The 22,923-nt window shown below is 43.1% G+C and overlaps 1 protein-coding gene and 1 pseudogene across 1 annotated transcript; both read right to left on the bottom strand.

The window, feature by feature from the left end:
- Positions 1-10,608: 10,608 nt before the first annotated feature.
- On the bottom strand, positions 10,609-15,115 carry LOC144694251 (extracellular calcium-sensing receptor-like). Its single transcript, XM_078564595.1, is given in 6 exon segments — positions 10,609-11,507; positions 11,641-11,764; positions 12,990-13,217; positions 13,440-13,492; positions 13,495-14,269; positions 14,858-15,115. Coding segments are annotated over 6 exon segments (2,337 nt in total).
- Positions 15,116-20,351: 5,236 nt separating this feature from the next.
- LOC144694123 (ATP synthase F(0) complex subunit g, mitochondrial pseudogene) lies at positions 20,352-20,675 on the bottom strand (annotated as a pseudogene).
- Positions 20,676-22,923: the final 2,248 nt, after the last annotated feature.

The raw sequence follows: 22,923 nt of genomic DNA, 5'->3' as shown, positions 1-22,923 counted from the left end.
GGCAGATAGGTGGCAGATGAAGTTCAACGCGGAGAAGTGTGAGGTGATTCAGTTTGGTAGGAAGAACATGGAGAGACATGATAAAATGGAGGGGCACGCTTTTAGGTAGGTACAGAAGCGGAGAGACCCGGGTGTATATGTACATAAGCCATTAAACGTGGCAGGAGAGGTGGAGAGAGCAGTTAATAAAACATGCAGTACCCTGGGCTTTTTAAAATAGGAACATAAATTACAAGAACAGGGATGTTGTGCTGAAGTTGAATAGGACACTGGGTGGGCCTCAGCTGGATTATTGTGTACAGTTCTGGGAGCCACACTTTTGGAAGGATGTGAACACATTGGAGAGAGTGCAGATAAGGTTTACAAAATTAGTTCCAGGGGTGAAGAATTTCAGTTATGAAGATAGATTGGAGAGGTTGGGTCTGTTCTCCTTCAAGAGAAGAAGGTTCAGCGGACATTTGATAGGAGTGTTCAAAATCATGAGTACAGAGTAGATAGGGGGGAATAATCACAGAAAATGCTGGAAAAACTCAGCAGGTCTAACATCATCTGTGGAGAGATAGACAGATTTAACTTTCGAGTGTGTATGACTTCTTCAGAGAGAAGAAGAAGAGCCATTCGGACTCGAAATGTTAACTATGTTTTTCTCTCCGCAGGTGCCGTTTAGACCTGCTGAGTTTTTCCAGCATTTTCTGTTTTTGTATCTAATTTCCAGCATCCGCAGTATTTTGCGTTTATCTTAGTGGATAGGGAGAAGCTGTTCCCACTCGCAAAATATTCGAAAACTGGAGGTCACAGACAAAAAGTGATTTGCAAAAGGAGCAAATGCAATGTGAGGAAAAAAAAACATTTTCACACAGCGAGTAGCTCGGGTCTGGAATGCACTCCCTGGCAGTGTGGTGGAGGCAGCATCAATCAAGACATTCAAGAGGGCATTAGATAATTATTGGAAAAGAAAGGCAGGAGAATGTCATTGAGTCAAAATGCTCTTCCGGAGAGCCGGTGCAGACACGATGGGCCGAATGGCCTCCTTCTGCACCGTAACAAATCTGTGATTCTTGGATCTGTGATTTCCATTGTTGACATTTTCACGATCCAGCAATGTCTACCATCATTGCATTCAATCCTCCTCGTTACCGAGCGGTTCCTTTACAAAGTCGATTAACATGGACTCATCCGTTTTACTTGGGAGTATATTTCCTGGAGTTAATTCTACAGCCAACAATCTAGCTGCGTCCTGGTGTGCACATGCAACGACAGAAGTTTACATTACAGAAGACCATTGGTGCATATTATCTATGAGGGCATGTTGATGGAGTGACTAAATGTATCAACACCCCCTTCTTACCCGACACCTGTTTCGGTTGATCAGTGTGTAACAGTCACGACAACGTCACTGCATCCGAAACCTAATTCATTGCTTGAAGCTTTGAGATATTCCCACACAAAGGCAAGAAGAGTTACACTTGTCTCTTTAGTTCTACACGCACAGCCTAACTGGATAATTATCTTATGTACACAGGCAGTGCCTACCGCAATTAATGAGTTGTCCTGCAACTCCTCTTGTGCTGACCTTTTTAACGCTGCCTCCAATCTCAGGGGTGTAAACTCGAGCATACATGGCGCATAATCGCTTAGCTGTTCATGATCAGATTCAGTTTAGCTATTTTAAACAACATTATGCTTCACTGTCGTCGGCCAAAGTTGTCCAGTGTTTTTCTTATTCTAGAGAGTAAGGATAGACAAACTCAGTTTTATCTGTGAACAACATTCCACATCATCACTTCAAGCCTCGTGTGAAACATTCATGGTTCTCGTCATAACCGAGATGAAACTATCCTCGCAGCTGTTCCCACCGCCCCCACTAGACTCCGGGCCCGGGGACAGGCCCTTCTCAAACTCACTATCTTTAAATAACCATTGCCCTACAGATTCTCTTCGTTTTCCCCTTGTTCTCTCGTCTTTGAGATTTCCAAGCTGTTCTCTCGATCTCCTTGCCACTCAACCATTTATCACGCAATTCCCATTCTGATTAATAAGCAAATATTTGCTTCCTCTGATACAGTACCCCTCGCTTCCAAAGGCGTAATTATCTCCCTCCTCTCAAAACAGAAGCTAGCGAACCGGCTGACCATTGTACAGGCTGCCCGGTTTTCTTGCTCGTTCACTTCTAAACAGCTTGCCAATTCGCGATCACCAGTTTTTCACGCCCACCTAACAATTCCTCCTCTTCCGTTCTCGGCCCTTCCAGCTCCAACGCCATTTCCAATATATAGCTCCTACCTCTCCAGGTCTATTCCCAGGTCTTCTGTAACTCCCTGTTTGAATTTTTCCTTGCTCTAAGGGAACTTCAACAGCCTTAACCATACTTCTGAACAATGACTGATGTGAAGATGGACGCTCTGCTAACCCGTTTTGTCCTCATGATATGGCCTATTATTCCATCCTCCTCCAATGTCCTTTCCCTAATGTTCAGCCCAACTCAAGACTTTTGTAGCCTCATCATCTAAAGTAATAGCTTCTCTTCTCAACACCAGAGGGACAACCAGAGCTCCCTATTGCTGTATCTTTGGACACTTCCTATTTGTCATCAACAAGCTTCTCGTCATCAACAAACACGAGGTCACCATCCCGATATACATAAAGCTTAGAGGTCACAACACAGAAGTTGACCATTGAGTCCAAATAGTCCAGAGGTTGGATTTCATCTGACGTGTTTTCGGCGAGGGGTGGGGGTCCGGTAAATACGGCCACCACCTTTTCGCCCACCCCCAAGCTGTCCCCAATCATACGGTAGCCGGGCGGGTGAGGAGATCGCCAGCCTGCCCTCCATTTTACAATAAAGAATTGAGGGTCAATTGATCTTGTTACCAAGCCAATGGGCGCACATAACACGCAGCCCACGCCACAGGCTGGAATTTAAGGGCCTCGTCACGGCGGGGATGGGGCTGTGAAATGCGGCGAGTTATTCTCAGCGGGACCGTTGAATCCCACCGGGCCGCATCGGCTGGTGGATGGCAGTGGGCAGGACATTTTTTCTCAAGCAAATTGATTAAACATGAAGGGGGTACGTCCTTTGCGGAGGGTGCCTTGAGCGCATCAGGGACACAGCCCAACCCTCTTTGATCCTACCCACCTCGCCTCCAAAGGCCGCCACCGCCCACCCTTACCTCTCTCCGGTGGCCATGACCTCTTCATCCATGGGCCTGCTTGCAATCCTGCAGCGCCCACTATTCTGGTGCTGCTTGAGCTGCCGGCCAATCATGTGCCAATATTTCGTTTAAACCCTACCAATCAGATTGGACGGCAGTTCCCGATGGCGGGATTTCCTCCCGCTGAGCGGCGGAAGTTCCACTCTCACCATTTTTGCTCATGTTACAGGCGCTATCACATTTGCCCACCCTGTTTACATATTCCTTCATCACCTTTTATGTTTCAAATCTCTCGAGAAAAAATCTGTAATTACGTTAGCTATGTTAAGCTTATCAACATGCGGCGCCCCTTTTAATGCCTTGTAGGTCAAATCCCTCTGCACTAAAATAACACGGAGCCTATTATCTTTTTCTTTATAAATAGCGCTGACATTACTTTTAGTAAAATGTATCAATTCATATATTAACATGGAATTCCTTCTGCTACATTTTAGCTCATTGCGCCATTTTATCAAGAAGCCTTTGAGGCTCCGTTTGGTCCATCTAAAGAATTAACTGCACTTCACATTTTTGTATCCTCCTCAAATATCGACCGAGTTATTTTTTCTTTATTCGTTCATGGAATGTCAACATCACTGGCTGGGCCAGAATTTATTGCCCATCCCTAATCGCCCTTGTTCAGAGAGCATTTAAGAGTCAACCACATTGCTTTGGGCCTGGAGTCACATGTAGGCCAGACCAGGTAAGGACAGCAGCTTCCCTTCCCTAAAGGACATTAGCGAACCAGATGAGTTTTTATGACAATCGGCAGTGGTTCCTTGGTCATCATTAGTCTTCTAACTCCAGGTTTTTATCTAATTCAAATTCCACCATCAGCCATGGTGGGATTCAAGCCTGGGTCTCCAGGGGATTTCCCTGGAATACTCGTCTAGTGACAATACCACTGTTCCACCACCTCCCCACTTCGCTCAAGGTCTAAGGCGGCAGCACTGACATACATAATGAATAAGGCAACACTGTGCACTGATGGCACCGAGCTCTAACGTACCACTATCCTGTTTGAACCCTCAAACATTGTTTTACTGCAAGACTGATTCATCCAACAATTTCATCAGTCTCAGCCTCCTCTAACGCAACATTAGAGGAGCAAAAAGTCAATTCTCTCCTCCCACCACTAACTCCTGTACTTCCAATCTTCTCTCTGAAACATCCTTTCAGGCTGTATCAGGGCACTCATAATCAAGTTGTAGTCCAGAATTATGAGTTCTGATGGTAGTAGATCCTATTTACTTTCTATCACATGGCTGACCAGTGATCTCTCCAGCCCTTACCGCATGTTGGCAAGAATTTAAAATTGACATTCAGCCTGTTAGGCTGCGTTATGGATGCACCTTCCTTAGCCATCAACTTCTAGGGTAGGATATGAACGTGTAGCTGTGGGCTCAAGAACGGGGACGCTACCCACTGCACCACAAGATCTCCTTTGATATAAACGCAGTATGACATTTATGACTTAATTCGTTAAACTACTTGCTAGAACGACAAAAAATGGAGTGATATTTCTAAACTGGAAACCCAAATTAGTTAAATGAGATAGTATCGAGATGCTCGGGCAGATGATGTGTTGCGGCTGTAGCATATGGGAGCTAGTGGACAGCAGTGTGATACACACAGCCACAATTGTGGTAAGTGTCTGCATTTGAAAGAATTTCCGTTCATGACTGATGAGCGAGAGGGCAAGTTTCATTCTCTGCAGTGCATCAAGTATGTGAAAGGTTAGCTGGACACTATATTCCAGAAGCCAGTCGCACCTCTGAGGCTAGGTACTTCAGATCTGGTTCGTTGTCAGGGGCAGCAGGGTATGATTATGAGTGAGGCAGTTCTGGGGTTTCAGGAGGTAACATTGGCGGGGGTGCAGCCCTTTCACTTGTCCAACAGGTTCGATGTTTTTGCAGCCTGTGTAGGCCTGTGCAGGGGCTGGAGAGAGGATGAGCAAAGGGACCACAGCACTGTGGTGTGGGGGACTATTCAAGGAAGGGATGGAGAAGCATTATGTTCATATTAGGTAAATGTATAGTTGGGGGATAGTCGCTGTTGTCTTTAGACAAAAGCATGTACACTGAAGGCTGTGTTACCTGCCTGGTGCAAAGGTTAAGGACATCTCCTCGGGGCTGGAGTGGAACTTGGAGAGGGAGTGGGTACCAATGACATAGGTAGAACCAAGAGGTTCCGTAAAAGGAATATGAGAAGCTATGGGACTAAATTACAAAGCAGAATCATGATTTCTGGATTACTACTCCAACCACGAGCAAACTGACATACAGCAAATAAGACTGGAGAGATAAATGCTTGGCTCAAAGACTGGTGCTGAATAAACGGTCTTGAATTAATGCGGTACTGGTACCGGTACTGTGGAATAAGGGAGCTGCACTGTTGGGATTCCTTCGCTTGAACCACGCTCGGACCAGGGTCCCAGTGAATCGTATAAATAGGGCCATAGAGAGCTGTTTAAAATAAATATTGGAGTCATAATGTTATAGAGACACAGAGTTATACAGCACAGAACCAGGCCCTTCACCTAATCCCATTAGCTTTCCTATTATTTTTTCCCCTAGTTATACCGATTGTTTTAAGTTCCTCTCCCATTCTATCTCTTGATTTCTACTATTTATAGCTTCTACCATAAAAACGGATACAAAATGTTTGTTTAACGCTGCTGCCATTTCATTGTTTCTCATTATTAATTCCCCAGTCTTATCCTCTCAGGGGCCACTTTAGCTACTCTCTTCCTGATTTATGTACTTGTGGAAGCTCTTACCGTGTTTTCATATTTCTTGGCAGTTTGCTCTCAAATTTTAGTTTCACCCTCTTTATAGTTTCCAAAATATTCTCAATCTTCTGACCTACCACGAATCTCCACTACATTATACGCCTTTTATTTCAATTTGATACCTTCCTTAACAGCATCTGATTGTGCATTCTTATCCCAGAATCTTTCTTCCTCAATTGAATATATCTTTGTTGAGAGCTTTAAATATCTCCATAAATTTCTGCCATTGCTTATTTGCCATTTTACTTTTAAACCAACTTCCCCAGTGTACTGTATTCAAATCTGTCATCATACTTTTGTATCTGCCCTTTTTTAATTTTAAGATATTAGCTTCAGAACCACATTCTCAACCCTTAAATATAATAGGAATCGCGCTGTGATGACTCTTCCCTGAAGGATCCATTACTAATTAATTAGATCAATAATTAATGCAGCCTCATTACACATTACACGATCCAGAATAGCTTGTTCCCTGGTTGTTTCTAGAGTGCCTGGGCTCTTCGCCTGCCTGTCAACCTTAAGGTTAGGTGGGCAACTCCGCTAATTACTTTAATTGAGACGCACGTCAACGTCACAACGCTTCATTTTACGCCTTGGCGAGCGGGCCTCGCCCGCCCTCGCCGAGCGGAAGATTCAGCCCATTGAACATGATTGGCCGGCAGCTCAAGCAGTCCCAGCAGCACAAGAACTCGCCTACCGTATGATAGAGGGTTAGCTCGGGGGTGGGCGAAAAGGTGGTGGCCGTATTTACCGGACCCCCACCCGCGCCGGAAACACGTTAGATGAAATCCAGCGTATGGACTAATTGGACTCAATGGTCAACTTCTGTGTTGTGACTTCTAAACTTTATGTATATGTGAATGGTGACCTCGTGTTTGTTGATGAGCAGAAGCTTGTTGATGACAAATAGGAAGTGTCCAAGGATACAGCAATGGGGAATCCTGGTTGTCCCTCTGGTATTGAGAAGAGAAGCTATTACTTTAGGTGCTGAGGCTACAAGTGGCTTGAGTTGGGATGAACAATAGGGAAAGGACATTGGAGGAGGATGGAATTATGAGGACGAAACGGGTTAGCAGAGGGTCCATCTTCACATCAGTCATTGTTCAGAAGTATGGTTAAGGCTGTTGACGTTCCCTTACAGCTAGGAAAAATTCAAACAGGGAGTTACAGAAGACCTGGGAATAGACCTGGAGAGGTAGGAGCTATATATTGGAAATGGCGTTGAAGCTATTGGAGCTGGAAGGGTCGAGAACGGAACAGGAGGAATTGTTAGGTGGGCGTGAAAAACTGGTGATCGCGAATTTGCAAGCTGGTTAGAAGTGAACGAGCAAGAAAACCGGGCAGCCTGTACAATGGTCAGCCGGTTCGCTAGCTTCTGTTTTGAGAGGAGGGAGATAATTATACCTTTGAAAGTATCTGAGGAAGCAAATATTTGCTTATCAATCAGAATGGGAATTGCGTGATAAATGTTTGAGTGGGAAGGGGATCGAAAGAACAGCTTCGAAATCTCAAAGACGAGAGAACAAGGGGAAAACGAAGAGAATCTGTAGGGCAATGGTTATTTATGGATAGTGAGTTTGAGAAGGGCCTGTCCCCGGGGCCGGAGTCTAGTGGGGGCGGTGGGAACTGCTGCGAGGATAGTTTCATCTCGGTTATGACGAGAACCATGAATGATTCGCACGAGGCTTGAAGTGATGATGTGGAATGTTGTTCACAGATAAAACTGAGTTTGTCTATGCTTACTCTCTAGAATAAGAAAATCACTGGTCAACTTTGGCCGACGACAGTGAAGCATAATGTTGTTTAAAATAGCTAAACTGAATCTGATCATGAACAGCTAATGCGCCATGTATGCTCGAGTTTACAACCCTGAGATTGGAGGCAGCGTTAAAAAGGTCAGCACAAGAGGAGTTGCAGGACAACTCATTAATTGCGGTAGGCACTGCCTGTGTACATAAGATAATTATCCAGTTAGACTGTGCGTGTGGAACTAAAGAGACAAGTGTAACTCTTCTTGCTTTTGTGTGGAAATATCTCAAAGCTTCAAGCAATGAATTAGGTTTCGGATGCAGTGACGTTGTCGTGACTGTTACACACTGATGAACCGAAACAGGTGTCAGGTAAGAAGGGGGTGTTGATACATTTAGTCACTCCCAGCAACATGCCCTCATAGATAATATGCACCAATGGTCTTCTTCTGCGATGTAAGCTTCTGTCGTTGCATGTGCACACCAGGGCGCAGCTAGATTGTCGGCTGTGGAATTAACCCCAGGAAATTAACTCCAAGTAAGACGGATGAGCCCATGTTAATCGACTTTGTAAAGGAACCGCTCGGTATCGAGGAGAATTGAATGCAATGATGGTAGACATTGTTAGATCGTGAAAATGTCAACAATGGGAATCACAGATCACAGAATTGTTACGGTGCAGAAGGAGGCCATTCGGCCCATCGTGTCTGAAGCGGCTCTCCGGTGACTCAGTGACATTCTCCTGCCTTTGTATTCAAATAATTATATAATTCCCTCTTCAATGTCTCGATTGAAGCTGCCTCCACCACACTTACAGGCAGTGCATTCCAGACCCGAGCTACTCGCTGTGTGGTTAAAAAAATCCTCAAATCGCATTTGCTAATTTTGCAAATCACTTTAAATCTGTGACATCTCGTTCTTGATCATTTTACGAGTGAGAACAGCTTTTCACTATCTACTAAGATAAAAGCAAATACTGCGGATGCTGGAAATTAGAAACAAAAACAGAAAATGCTGGAAAAACTCAGCATGTCTAACAGCATCTGCGGAGAGAAAAACATAGTTAACGTTTCGAGTCCGGGTGACGCTTCTTCTCTCTGAATAAGTCATGCAGATTCGAAACGTTGACCCTGTTTTTCTCTCCACAGATGCTATTAGACCTTCTGAGTTTCTCAAGCATTTTCTGATTTTGTTCCTCCCTATCTACTCTGTCCAGCCGCCTCATGATTTTGAACATTTCTATCAAATTTCCGCTGAACCTTCTTCTCTCGAAGGAGAACAGACCCAACCTCTCCAACCTACATTCATAACTGAAAATTCTCACCCCTGGAACTACTTTTGTAAACCTTTTCTGCATTCTCTCCAATGTGTTCACAGGCTTCCTAAAGTGTGGCGCCCAGAACTGTAAACAGTACTCCAGCTGAGGTCTAACTAGTGTCCTATACATATTCTGCACAACCTCCCTGCTCTTGTAATTTATGTCCCTATTTAAAAAACCCCAGGGTACTGTATGTTTTATTAACTGCCATCTCCACCTCTCCTGCCACGTTTACTGACCTCTGTACATATAGTCCTCCGCTCCTGTACATCCTCTAAAAGTGTGCCCTTCCATTGTATTATGTCTCTCCATGTTCCTCCTACCAAACTGAATCACCTCACACTTCTCCGCATTGAACTTCATCTTCAACCTATCTGGCCACTCCACCAATATGTCAGTGTCCTTTTGAAGTTCTACACTGCCATTCTCACAGTTTACAATTCGTCCAAATTTTGTGTCATCCACAGACTTTGAAACTACCCCCTGCTCACCAAGGTCACATCAAACGCCCACTGCTGAAAGATAAAAGGCAAATTCCTGTGGAAAGGGAAGTTTGGGGCCCAGGGTGTTTATCCCCCTGGCAGGGAATCACATATCTCAAGAACCGGTTCATAGCTCACCAGAACTTATGCGTTTCGGAAGTGAGCTCAACGTTCAGGGATATATATTTTCGGAATGAATGCAGAACTTATCAGTTGGATTAGTTAGTTGTTGCGGGAGAACCTGTGGTATTCAATGGGTTTAATGACTGAGTGAGTGACATTTGCTTATGAGGCCTAATGATTCTCTAAATGATATGTGGTATTCAAAGAGGTTGAAGGAAATTTGTCTCAGTCCACTAAGTAAATCAAGTTCTGGATAAAATAGTAAACGCATGATTTACGGAAAGAATGGACAGAAAGGGATCTATTGACTTTATTATGCCGTTAGGGGGTAGGTTTCCAGCTTAGGCAGCAGTTACACAACACGGATGAGTTAACCCTTTGGATGGATCATTGTGTCGTTTCAAATTCTTCCCAGCGAATTGGATGGACTAGAACAGAAGCGATCACCTGACATATGTAACGATTGCGCCGCTTAATACGTTCGCTATGCAGCCATAATGACAATCTGTGTACTGTTCATTAAAAGAACAAAAGATAAATATATAGGGTATCATTTAGTATTATTAATAAATGAATTCAGCATCTAAATTAACAACATACTATGCTAAGACCAAAGCTTAAAAAAGACCTTTAGCTTCCAGTCTTGGGCTGTGTTGCATTTCATCCTATTTTCTGCTGCTACAATCGACTAGAACAACAGTTGTTTATGTGAAGGCAAAGCCGAAGAAATTCTTCACGGTATCACAAACTTTTTCATGCATTCAATCAATCATTCCATTGACAAAGTCCTATTGACTGCTTCATCCGGCACAAGAGAGAATGTCCTATTGGTTTCCATCTGTGCAGTATCAATCTGTGGGTACAATTTTACGACAGCGGAATTTTACAGTGCCGCCGAAGTCAATGGAGTTTCGAATGGATCGACGCTTTTTCCCGCCATGTTCCCGCCGCGACTCTATAACCTACCCATTATCTGCTTTCTCGTGTTCTCCTTTGGTTTTAATAAGATAATGTAACATTTTGGAGCAAAGATACAACTCAGCAGTCCAAAGCTCGATGCCAGAATAGCGAATATTTCCACAGCGACCGTGTATTTTCCGGGTGTGCTCACATAAGCGGGGATAAAAGTTACCCACACTGCAAAAAAGATGAGCATGCTGAATGTTATAAATTTAGCTTCATTGAACTTGTCCGGTAAGGCCCGCGCCAAGAAAGCTAAAATTAAACACACACAAGCTAACAGCCCGATGTAACCGAACATACAGCAGAAAGCAGCTGTGGACCCCACATCACAATCAAAGATAATCTTTGCACTTTGATATTTGGTGTTTTTAGTTGGGAGTGGGGGAGAGGTCACCAACCAGATAACACATGTTAGAATTTGGATCAATGTACAGAGAAAGACAATTGATCTTTGTTGTTTGGGTCCGAACCATTTCATGACGTTACTGGTCGGTAGGGTTGCTTTAAAGGGCATCAGGACTACCAGAGTTTTACTAAGGATACAGGAAATGCACAGAACAAAGCTCACTCCAAATACAGTGTGACGCACCATACATGACCATGGTGTTGGTTGTCCAATGAATGCAATGGAGCACAGAAAACAGAGTATTAATGAAATTAACAGAAGGAAACTTAATTCTGAATTGTTGGGCCTTACAATGGGCGTGTTTATGAAATATAAGAAAACAGCTGCAACTGCTCCTGTGACACAAGCTCCAAACAGTGAAACCGCCGTGAGTGTTATTCCTATTTCATCCTGAAATGAAACGAACTCAATTTCTTTTGGGAGGCATCGATCTCTTGGGTCATTGGACCAATAATCTGTGGGGCATTTGATACATTCTGCAGAATCTGAGGAAGAATCGGGTATATTTCTCATCAGCTGCAGAATGAAATATTATGTGCAAACATTCTGATATTATGAATCGGTACTGGGTGTTCATTCTTCCCCTCTGATATATGTAATTAAATGAATGCTACGTACCTGATTTGTTGCTAATCTCTCCGTCGGAACATGGCAAACAATCAAAGCAACAGATTGGTTGCCCTTTTCGAGCGCCCTTTCTTGTACCCGGAGGACAAATATCGCTGCAAACTGATATTGGGACCTGTGGAGATTAAACATTCCACTCTGAACCACAACCTACATTTAAAACCTTCTTTGAACATGTCAGGAATATTGTATGCATTCGTTTTTCGCACAGGCTATCTCCTTTGCTTATTCAGTTGTACAAGGTTTGAATCGCTTCTTGGTCCGCATAGCTGTGGAAAGGCTGGAGTTGATAGTAAAATAGCTAAAATTTAGGCGGTAACATTTTGAGTAACAAACATAATTAATTTTGTAACTTATAAATTCAATGTATTGAACAAATCTCAGGCTTTATCAATACATTTCCTCTTGTTTAATTCATAAGTGGTGTCTTTATATTCCACTTAATTTGTATTCCATTTTTGTAATGCACAGTTTAGGAATTAGAATAATGGAGACAAATAAAATATGGTCAGCAGAAGCTGTCAAAATAAAGAAATCCTTGTGTGGGGAGAAAAATTGTGAAAAAGACACACTTTTCAAAAATAATTCTCGTGGTGTGAGATTTGCTGTGAGTTATCCCTGATCGCCACTGAGAAGATAGTGGTGGACCTTCTTTAACCCTTTCAATATGTGTGGCGAAGGTGCTCCCAAAATATTGCTGAATGAGGGAATTCGAGGATTTGCACTTGTCAACTTGCCAAACAATGCAAATGTGATGTGAGAAAATTTTTTTTTCACACAGCAAGTGGTCCGGGTCTGTCTGGAATGCACTGCCTGGAAGTGTGCACGAGCCAGGTTCAATCGAGGCCTTCAAGAGGACATTCGATGACGATTAAAATAGAAACAACGTTCAAGGGCACGGGGAAAAGGCAAGGCAATGGCACAAGGTCATAATGCTTATTTGGAGAGCCGGTGTAGAGACGATGGGCCGAATGGCCTTCTTCTGCGCCGTTAACAATATCTGACTCTGTGAACAGTAGTATGTGATTTGGAAGGGAACTTAAAGATAATGGGCTTCCCATGCTGTTACCGCCATTTCCCTTCCACGTATTGAATTTCGCTAGTTTGCGAGATGCAGCCGAAAAACCTATGGCGGGCTGATGTTTTGATTCCTTTAGATGGTTCTGCACTCACAGTGGGCTATTGATAGAGTGGGTGGTTGGTTTGGACTGTGGCTGAGGTGCGATCATATGGACCATTCTGTCTTAGTATATGAGTCAAACATATATACAGGGTAAAAAATAAAAGTAAGAACTAATTGTGAAATGATGTGGTTCTGTCAACATTAGAACAATCCTTACCCTGGTGTCGGATCCATGCCAAATAATTCTACTTTCATTCAAGACGAATTCTTCTCCTTCCGGCAACGCTGCATCGTAAGATCCAACTTTCACAAACTCTACCGATCCATCAGCGCGTTCCTGCCAATTTATCACGTCATAGGAAGCGATAGGATCTCCGTTCTTATCAAAGCGTATTTCCTCGCCAAACTGGTTTGTGAAGCGAACCTCCTTCAGGTAGTGTAAAAGCTTTAAACATAGCAAAACAATTCCATTCTAAAGAGCAGCAAATCATCCATTAGTCCGCAACATTTCTGATTAATTATTTCAACACGAATTTTAAAATTGACATGAGTATGAGAACGATTCGCATCATGCTATTCTAACCTTCAATCAGCATGTTAAATAAATATTTTGTTTCGAAATACGGAATGCATTTTGCTTCTCTTGGATGACTTGATCTTTCCTCACCTGCCAGGGGAGAATGCGAGTTACTCGGCCACACGTGTTGTTGATAAATGGCCTTTCCCATTTTCACACGACCTCAAATTATGAAGGGCGTGAGCAACCGCATATACTGCTTTGTACACATTGTACGAAATTCGTAATTGTGACACATCGGTGTATGTAGTTTCAGCGGTCTCCAAGCTCTCTAAACCTGTGCACGGTTTGTAAGGTGATGAGTTTTCTTCTAGACTCCGATTTGACATTTTAAGGTTACATCCAAAAACATCTCGCCAGAGTTCTTCTACAAAGGGATTGTCTGGTGTTTTGGAAGGGTGGAGTTTGACTAGAAACTCCCTCAGTTTTGGAATTTCCGCTCTCCTGACTCCAAACCCAATTGTTCCAGAAAATATTCCCCGTGTTTCTTCTGTCCACAACCTGACAGATGTGATCCAGGCTTCACTTGCAATCAGCTGAATGTCGCTTATGTTGTGCCGCCTAAGTTCTATTGCTAAAGATTTTGTATCACGCTCAAGGGAAAATATTATGATCACCTTAGCAGAGGACTTTTTAATAATCTCTATAACCTGAAGCACCTCAATTCTGGTGCTTCCAGGAGGCATAAACTCAATAAAGGCGATGCATGTTTCGAATTTAGAAACTTTTTGAATAAACTACATTATCGCAAATCGACCATATTCACTGTCTTCAGTTACAATCCCAATCCAAATCCATTTAAAGCGCTGCACCAGCCTCACTAAGGCTTTGACTTGAACGGCATCACTGGGAATTGTCCTGAAGAAAGTTGGGAATTCGCGCTTATCGCTCAGACAGGTGCAGGACGAACCGTAACTGACCTAGAGGTTAATACACATGTTTAGTTATAATACAGAAACCACATTTCTGAATCCGGCATGGTCCTACTACTGATAAACGGTAATTTCGAACATTGATTGGGGTCAATAATAATGCAATTAAATGGAATGTTCCAAAGTTATTTAGTAAGGAAAATTGAAGCTCAAAGTGGAAGGCAGAAAAAAGTTCCTATGATCAGCATTAAATAACTTGGAAAACATATACATGTGTCAGGGGCAACCAGGAAGATTTTTGGAAAAAAAATGCCAAATGATCTAATATCGTTCGTTTGATATTGCGATCCAAATACAATCTGACCCCGTTTCTTTCATTCGAAATCGATCGTTCTTTTTTTCGGGCCGAACCAATGTCGGCCCGGGAGCTACATAGAAATCAAGTCAATTTGGACATTGAAACGGACACAAATCAACTGGAATATCCGCTGTGATATGTTTCTCACGACTACATTTCGCCGTTCCTAAAATGTCTATCGTTGAGTATACTTATTTATTTAAATATATACTTGTTTTGCGTCTATGGGACATTCAGCAAAAGATCTTTAACCTATGAAGGTGATTAATGAATCCTACCAGGCCAATATCAAAAGGAGCCAACAAACGTGACGCGGCAATGGACTGTGAAGATGCTGCGTCTCCCACAATGATAGGCACTGACGGGAGGGTCGCGCACGTGTAACTTGATCCAGCCTCATCGTCCTCGTTCAGTAATTTGAGGGTTCCTTTCAGCGAGTCAGGACTTGTATGACAGCTGTCAAAGATCTTATAGCCCAATGTTACATTGGGAAGCAGCTCCGGATTCCTGTTTATTTCTTCTATTGCGAATATCATCGTTTGTAACCAGCGCAGCTCTCTTTGCCGGAGCCTGTTAAATAAAATATCGGCATACTGAGTGGGAGTCACGTTAGATACAAGTTTGTTTACGTCTGATGAAAGGATATCGACCTGATACATTAAATCTGTTTCCGCCTCCACAGAATCTGTCTGACCTGCTTAGCTTCTCCAGCATTTTCTGTTTTTATTTCAGACTCCTAGCATCCGCAGTATTCTGCTCTTGTTCAATTCTTAGGTTGGTCTCTGGCAGGAGGCAGACGCTGCAGTTTAATAAGATGTTGCAACAAAAGTGAAATTAATTGACGGCTGTCTTTTACTGTAAATGTGTCGACCCACTTTACCGATTCTGTAAATCTGATTTGTTTACTAATTAAACTGTATTTCCATATCCTGTGCATTTCTGTGGCCCAATACATTTAGTTTCCCTTGAACTTACAATTAATCGTAAAAAAATACTTCAATTAGTTTTCTGCTTTATCCGGATTCATTTTTCCCAATTCTAACGGGAGATTTAAGCTATTTTTTTCTTCAGTAGCGCAAAACTGATGGAACCGTTTGGAGTCCGTACGATCCTTCTTTAGAACAGATGAAAAAGGGTCATACGGACTCGAAACGTTAACTATGTTTCTCTCTCCACAGATGCTGTCGGACCTGCTGTTTTTTTTTAAGCATTTTCTATTTTTATTTCAGATTTCCAGCATCCGCAGTATTTCGCTTTCATCTGAATTTCTACCTAATTTCGGATAGGTTCCGATTTGCCTCTAGTGTTCTCCTAACTAGAGATATTCCTGGATAGAACAACTCAACAATGACACAAAATGGAAAGAAGGACAAAAATAATCCAAGTGAGAAAACATAAAGAAATGCACTTTGTAAGCAAGAAGACCGAAAGCGACGGGAACACAAATGTGTAGATTGTTTTCTAAGGTTCGAAAGTTGCGCAGGAAATGTCAGAAATGCACACAATGGCAGAAGCAGCTAAAAAAAAAGCAGAGAAGCGAATCATTCGGTCTAGACTTTCCATCATCATTCAACAGCTAACAATCCGATGATGTTTTAAATATCTCTGATCTTATTTTTTTCCAACTGTCATATAGAATTTATCTTCAAGGGCTAGTTTGTCCTCCTGGTGCAGTCGTTCCGACTGTAACATGTCCTTCTTGCTGTTTTGTCTCTGATGCCGAAAATCATTTAGCTGATGACAGAAAGACATGTCCTCGACCTCCCTTCCACCCACTCGAATGCGCCCACCAACCTCCGCAATATTTCGACAGGTTACACAACTACCGAAACTTAGACACGATGACTACCCTGATTCAAGTATTGGATGCTATTTGACAAACTAAACTTTTACCATATTCAGGGAAACATTCCTGTTCACCGCGGCACTTTGAAACAGATTGACCATCTTACTTACTGGAAGCAGCGCATTGGCTGAGGTTTAGAGCGAAACGTGTCATAGTCTGGAGCTGTTCTGAAATGTATGGGAAATAAACCACCCAGTACCATATCTCCATCTTGAGAAACCCCGGAATTGAACTCCTCCCGTTGTTTACATGTAGGTTGAATCGCTAAACTCAACTTGACTGTGAAGAGGAACAGAAGTCTCCAAATAGAAAGTGACTGCATAATCAAAGTCAAACAACAACGCTCTCGAGACCACTGGAGAAAAGCATGCAAGTCTTCCCCTGGAAGTCAATTTATATACTCGCGAGTAATCCTGCACTGCATAAGCACAGCGACACTGGCCAGATCGGAATAACTGAAAGAAGGTTCAGCCTCATTGGTTAAGCAGCTGTGATGCAAGATGACAAGCGGTGAGATTATTGCTCAATACTTGAAGCAATTTCTCCCTGTTTTATCGAGTTTAATCAAATTTGGCCTGATTGATATTGAAGTTCTTCATCCGGCAGTTATTCATAATTTATTGAAACATTTGTTTACGTCATTTGTCGACAATAATTAATGTCACCATAAGGATAGCGATGTTTAAGAATAGATGTTTGGAAACATATGTGGACTGCACTTGATGCCAATTTAAACACAAGAGTTTTTAAAAAAATCATTTTATTATTTAATGGAGTTGACGCACATTTGTTGGTTATAGATGACATGGAATATCCAGGCAGATTTAACTGGCCTAGTTAGTATAGCATTCGGTGTGGCTTAGTGGTTTCATTCTGCTGCAGCATTGTGAAATGACAAATGTACTTCACATTTAACAGTGAGTACATACAAGCTTTCATCACCAAGTAGCTGAAAGATTTCGAAAATCTTCTCAGGGATTTCCTAGTGCCCAACATCAAATCAATTATTTGCATTGTGCTGCTTTTTCTGACGCCAATTTCATCTTGTGTTTCAATGGGTACCAAACGCAGTTCACACATGTTTCTATAAATGTTTCCTCTAACATCCCTATCCTTACTGTTGTGGTTGAATTAAATAGGGGAAACACAGGGGTTCCGCCTGTCTTGATTGCTGCCAATGACTGCCCAGCCTGTGACAGGATTGGGCCAGTTCACAGTTATTGATTTTTTATTCATCAGTGTTTTCTATTCGCGGAATGTAGTTTATATGCTGTCGACTGAGAAAGAGCAGCTGCCGAGGTAGGGGTTCAGATACCTACCCGCTGTACTATTAACGTCAAGCAGGAAAGCTTTTGATTTGCCATGTAACACATAATGTTTCACAAATGTGTTGGCAGTAGGAGCATGTGCCCATACATTCCCACAGTTGAGGACTGTATGTACTTCTTGAAATTATTAACCGCTGTTGCATGCAAGTTACAGGATATTTATATATACGATTAGATCCTTTATCTACCTCTAACTCAGTAATGTTCTTTCAAGTCTGTATTCAAAGATAATTGGGCATGCCACACATACATTAGTTTTTGTTATTCTTTCACGGGATGTGAGCTTCGCTGGCTGGGCCAGCATCTACTGGCCATCCCTAGTTGCCCTTGAGAAGGTGGTGGTGAGCTGTCTCCTTGGGCCATTGCAGCCCATGTGGTGTAGGTACACCACAGTGCTGTTAGGGAGGGAGGTCCAAAACTTTGGCCCAGCGACAGTGAAGGAACGGTGATATATTTCCAAGTCAGGATATTGAGTCACTTTGAGGGGAACTTCCAGATGGTGATGTTCCCATCTGTCTGCTGCCCTTGTCCTAGATGGAAGGGGTCGTGGGTTTGGAAGGTGCTGTCGAAGTAGCCTTGGTGAGTTCCTGCAGTACATCTTGTAGATGGTACACACTGCTGCTACTGTGTGTCGGTGGCGGAGGGAGTGAATGTTTGTGGATGCAGTGCTATTCAAGTGGGCTGCTTTGTCCTAGATGGTGTCAAGCTCCTTGAGTGTTGTGGGAGCTGCACTTATCTAGGCAAGTGGGGAGCATCCCATCACACTCCTGACTTGTGCGTTGTAGATGGTGGACAGGCTTTGGGGAGTCAGGAGGTGATTTGCTCATCACACGATTCCTAGCCATCTGGCCTGCCCTTGTAGTCACAGTATTTATATGGCTAGCCAAGTTCAGTTTCTCTTCAATGGTAACCCCCAAGAATGTTTGTAGTGGGGGAATCAGTGATGGTAATGCCATTGAACATTGAGGGACTATGGTTGGATCCTCTCTTGTTGGAAATGGTCATTGCGTGACACTTCTGTGGTGTGAATGTTGCTTACCACTTTTAAGCCCAAGCCTAGATGTTGTCCAGGCCTAGCTGCATGTGGACATGGGCTGTTTCAGTATCTGAGGAGTCGCAAATGGCGCTGAACATTGTGCAATAATCAATAAAAATCCTCACTTCTGACCTTATGATGGAAGGAAGGTCATTGATGAAGATGGTTGGGACAAGGACACTACCCTTAGGAACTCCTGCAGTGATGTCCTGGAGCTGGGGTGACTGACCTCCAACAACCACAACCACCTTCCTTTGTGCTAGGTATGACTTCGACCAGTGGAGAGTTTTCCCCCTGATTCCCATTAACTCAAGTTTTGCTAGGGCTCCTTGATGCCACACTCAGTCAAATGCGCCCTTGATGTCAAGGTCTGTAATTCTCATCTCGCCTCTGGTGTTCTGCTCTTTTGTCAATGTTTGAGCCAAAGCTGTAATGATGTCAGGAGCTGAGTTGCCCTGGTGGAACCCAAACTGGGCTTCAGTGAACAGATTATTGCTAAGCAAGTGCCACTTGATAGCACTGTTGATGACTCCTTCCATTACGTTACTGATGATGGAGGGTTGACTGATGGGTTGGCCGGGTTGGATTTATCCAGCGTTTTGTGTACAGGACATTCCTGGGCAATTTTCTACATATCCGGGGGATGCCTCATTTACACTTTACTTCCTTTACACTTTACAGTTAATACTTGAATAATTTGAAGAATCATTCAGGATAAACGTCAGACCTCTGTATAAAAGCTGACCAGACATTTAAAAAAATCAAATCCAAGGCATGTGTATAGATTGCCATGTTTTATATGTTTCTTTCACTTGCTCTTTGTGACAATCCACATGAATTCGAGGGCATAAGAATGAGGAGCAGGATTAGGTCATCCGGCCCCTTGAGCCTGCTCGTCATTCAATTAGATAGTGCCTCAGCTCTATTCTGCTGTCCATCCCATCATACATTTCTGAATTACATGGGGCCGAATCTTATGCCGGCAGGGTTCGATGGTCCTGCCGAAGTCAGTGGGCTGGTTTTCGGGTCGTTGGGTGCGCCAGGAGCAGCCGGGAAACCGTCTCCCGCTCGTAATTGGCCCCCAACAACGATTTCACTCAGGCTGACCAATTAAGGGCCAGCGTGAAAGGCGCGCTGAAAAGCTCAGCGCTGCTGGGATGGGGGCAGGAGGAGTGCGAGTGCTGATGTCAGTGCGGGCATGGGAGAGCCCTGAAAGCCTCCTGAATTCATGGAACTGCCTTGGGGGGCTGATCAATTTTAAAATCAAAATTAAGTATTAATAAAATCTGAAAAAACATGTCTCAAGGTGGGACTAACTCACAATAACTTAAACAGAATAAATAATCCGCCCAAAAATTAATTTATATTTATTTTTTATTTAATTGTGGAAACGTCGTCGCGCCCGTGGATGAGGTTTGCTAAACAAATCAAAAGACCGCCTGGCCGATTCGTCCAACGTTATTTTTTATTTTTTTTATTTTTAGTCCTAATAATGGCTTTATTTAATTTGAAATATTATTCATTCATTTACAATGAAATGCTGGTCCAACACAGGGTAGAGTTCAGACATTATATCCAATCAGGCTTCTTCGGCCAATGACCTCGCCAATGTAAAACCACATCACAATTTCCGTGGCCACAAGTGTGTTCCTCAGGGCATCCTTTACAGTTATTTGTTTGTAACTTCCAGCCTTAAATGATGCCACAAGACCCTTGAAGCTTTCAACAGCAACTTGGATTTTTCCAGGAGTTGGAGGAGTCAGCACCACCCGAGCATATTTCCAGAAGGTAGTCAGCCGTGGTTTAGAGTAATTAGCAGCAGCCAGGGCGAGCTTGGGGCCGCCGGTCACCACTTTCCGCACCAACCGCCGCGCCGCCTCCGCCATCTTTGGGTGCGCGCCTGCCACGGGATGTAAAATTCCGCCCATTCGCCTTTTGATTGGCTCTTGCCGAAACGGGGCTGGGAAATTCCACCCATGAATAAACAAAGCTTAAAATGCAACTTCATTTCACAATGATTTGTTTGAACTTTACAAGTTAGTTAATTGCGTTCCCTTTTGTAATGAACTCTCATACATTAGGGCAACCAGGTCGATATAATTCCCTTGCTTTGTTATTTTATGAATACTGTCATTCCATACATTTGCCATTCAACTAAGTGAAACCTATAAATTTTTCATTTCTTCTTTATCACCAGTAGCAATAAAGATGTTTTTTATAGCAGCAACGCTCTTCTATCAAAAGATCATGGCACCACATCTCCTCTCACATGACCACTTCCCCCCATTATTCAGTTCATAGACTCATAGGTTCATAGACGTTTACAGCACAGAAGGGGCCATTCGGTCCATTGTGTCCGCGCGGTTCAACAAAGATCTGACTGCACTAATCCCATTTTCCAGCGCTTGGCCCATAGCCCTGGAGACTTTGGCAACATAAGTGAATATCTAAATACTTCTTAAATGTTACGAGGTTTTCTGACTCAACCGCCCTTTCAAGCAAAGAGTTCCAGACTCCCACCATCCTATGGGGGTGAAAACAATTCTCCGCAACCTCCCACTTAGCCTTCTACCTCTTACCTTAAATCTATGCCTCCTGGTTACGGACCGGTCTACTAATGGAAAAACGCCCTCCTATCCACCCTATCTATGCCCCTCATAATCGTATACACCTCTATTTGGTCCCCTCTCAACCTTCGCTACTCCAAGGAAAACAACCCCAGCCTATTCAATTGTTCCTCAAAGCTCAGACCTCCCTGCCCAGTCAGCATTCTGCACCCTCTCCGGTGCAATTACAACCTTCCAGAACTGCACACAGTACTCCAGTTGTGGCCTAATCAGCATTTTATACAGTTGCAGCACAGCCTCAGTGCTCTTGTATTCTATGCCTCGGCTAATAGAAATCCCATATGCCTTCTTAACCACCTTATCTACCTGCCTTGCTATCTTCAGGGATCAGTTCTATTGAAATCACTTTAATGTGCTGTTCAGTGAAACGTCGTGGCCAATTAGATATACATAGTAGGCCCCCCAAAAGAGGAAATACTTCACAAATTTCTCCACGGTTTTGGACAAACAAGCACACAATCGGAAGTGGAAGCTGAACACTGGAGAGTTCAAAAACAGTTTATCCCCAGCATCCCATCCCATGAAACGGGTTAACTAGTAAATAAGGTGAATCCCGCCCTTTTTCGGCTTGGGCAGATTTGTCCTTCCCCAGAGTTAGCCAGAGCCTGGGAGGGTTCACATTCAATTTCGGGGGGAAGAAATGTACCCAAGGTTTTTGCAATCATTTTTTCACATTGCCTGCGTGATGCACGTGCCTGCACTGTCGCTGTATTTGTGGCTAAATTTCATCCCTTTGCTTCGAACATATCATAACTTGCCTACTTTAAGGGGAAAGACTATATACAGTTTATAAAAAGCAAAATACTGCGGATGCTGGGAATCTGAAACAAAAACTGAAAATGCTGGATAAACTCAGCAGGTCTGACAGAATCTGTGAAGAGAGAAACAGAGTTGATGTTTCGAGTCCGCATGACCCTTCTTCAGAGCTAGAGAGAAGTAGAAATGTGATTAAATTTATGCTGTTTAAGTGGGGTGAAGCTGGATCGAAGGCCAACAATAGGTTGGGGCAAAGGCGAGATTGACAAGGATGTCATGAACGGATGGAGAAAGGGAGTGTTAATGGTAGTTCTAAGGACTAAAAAAGTTGCTGATCGTAACAAGGCAAGAAAGCAGAATGTGATAATAGCGGGGCAAGGGTGAGCACTAGATTTGCGCACTTAACTGAGATCACGGCCCATATTTAACAATTCGATTTTATTGCAATTTTAATGGAATGCTGTTCTTTGAAATATTTTTGAGATGCCTAACTCATGTTTCCTGCTTGATATATTGCTCACTTAAACTTACTTTTTCTCTCTTATTCGTGCTTATTTTCTCATTTTACAACTAATGGGAAAGATATAGAAGAACAAATTTGCAAGGGACTTACGCATTAGTGCATGAAATGCAGAATAATTAAAATCGGCGACATCAACTACCCTCATATGGACTGGGATAGTCATTGTGTGAAGGGCAGAGAGGGACAATAGTTTCCAGTGTATGATCAGGAGAATTGTCTACATTGTTA

Source organism: Cetorhinus maximus, chromosome 19 (genome assembly GCF_964194155.1).
Source record: "Cetorhinus maximus chromosome 19, sCetMax3.hap1.1, whole genome shotgun sequence".
Classification (NCBI taxonomy): Eukaryota; Metazoa; Chordata; class Chondrichthyes; order Lamniformes; family Cetorhinidae; genus Cetorhinus; species Cetorhinus maximus.
This window is presented reverse-complemented; position numbering and strand designations above follow the sequence as displayed.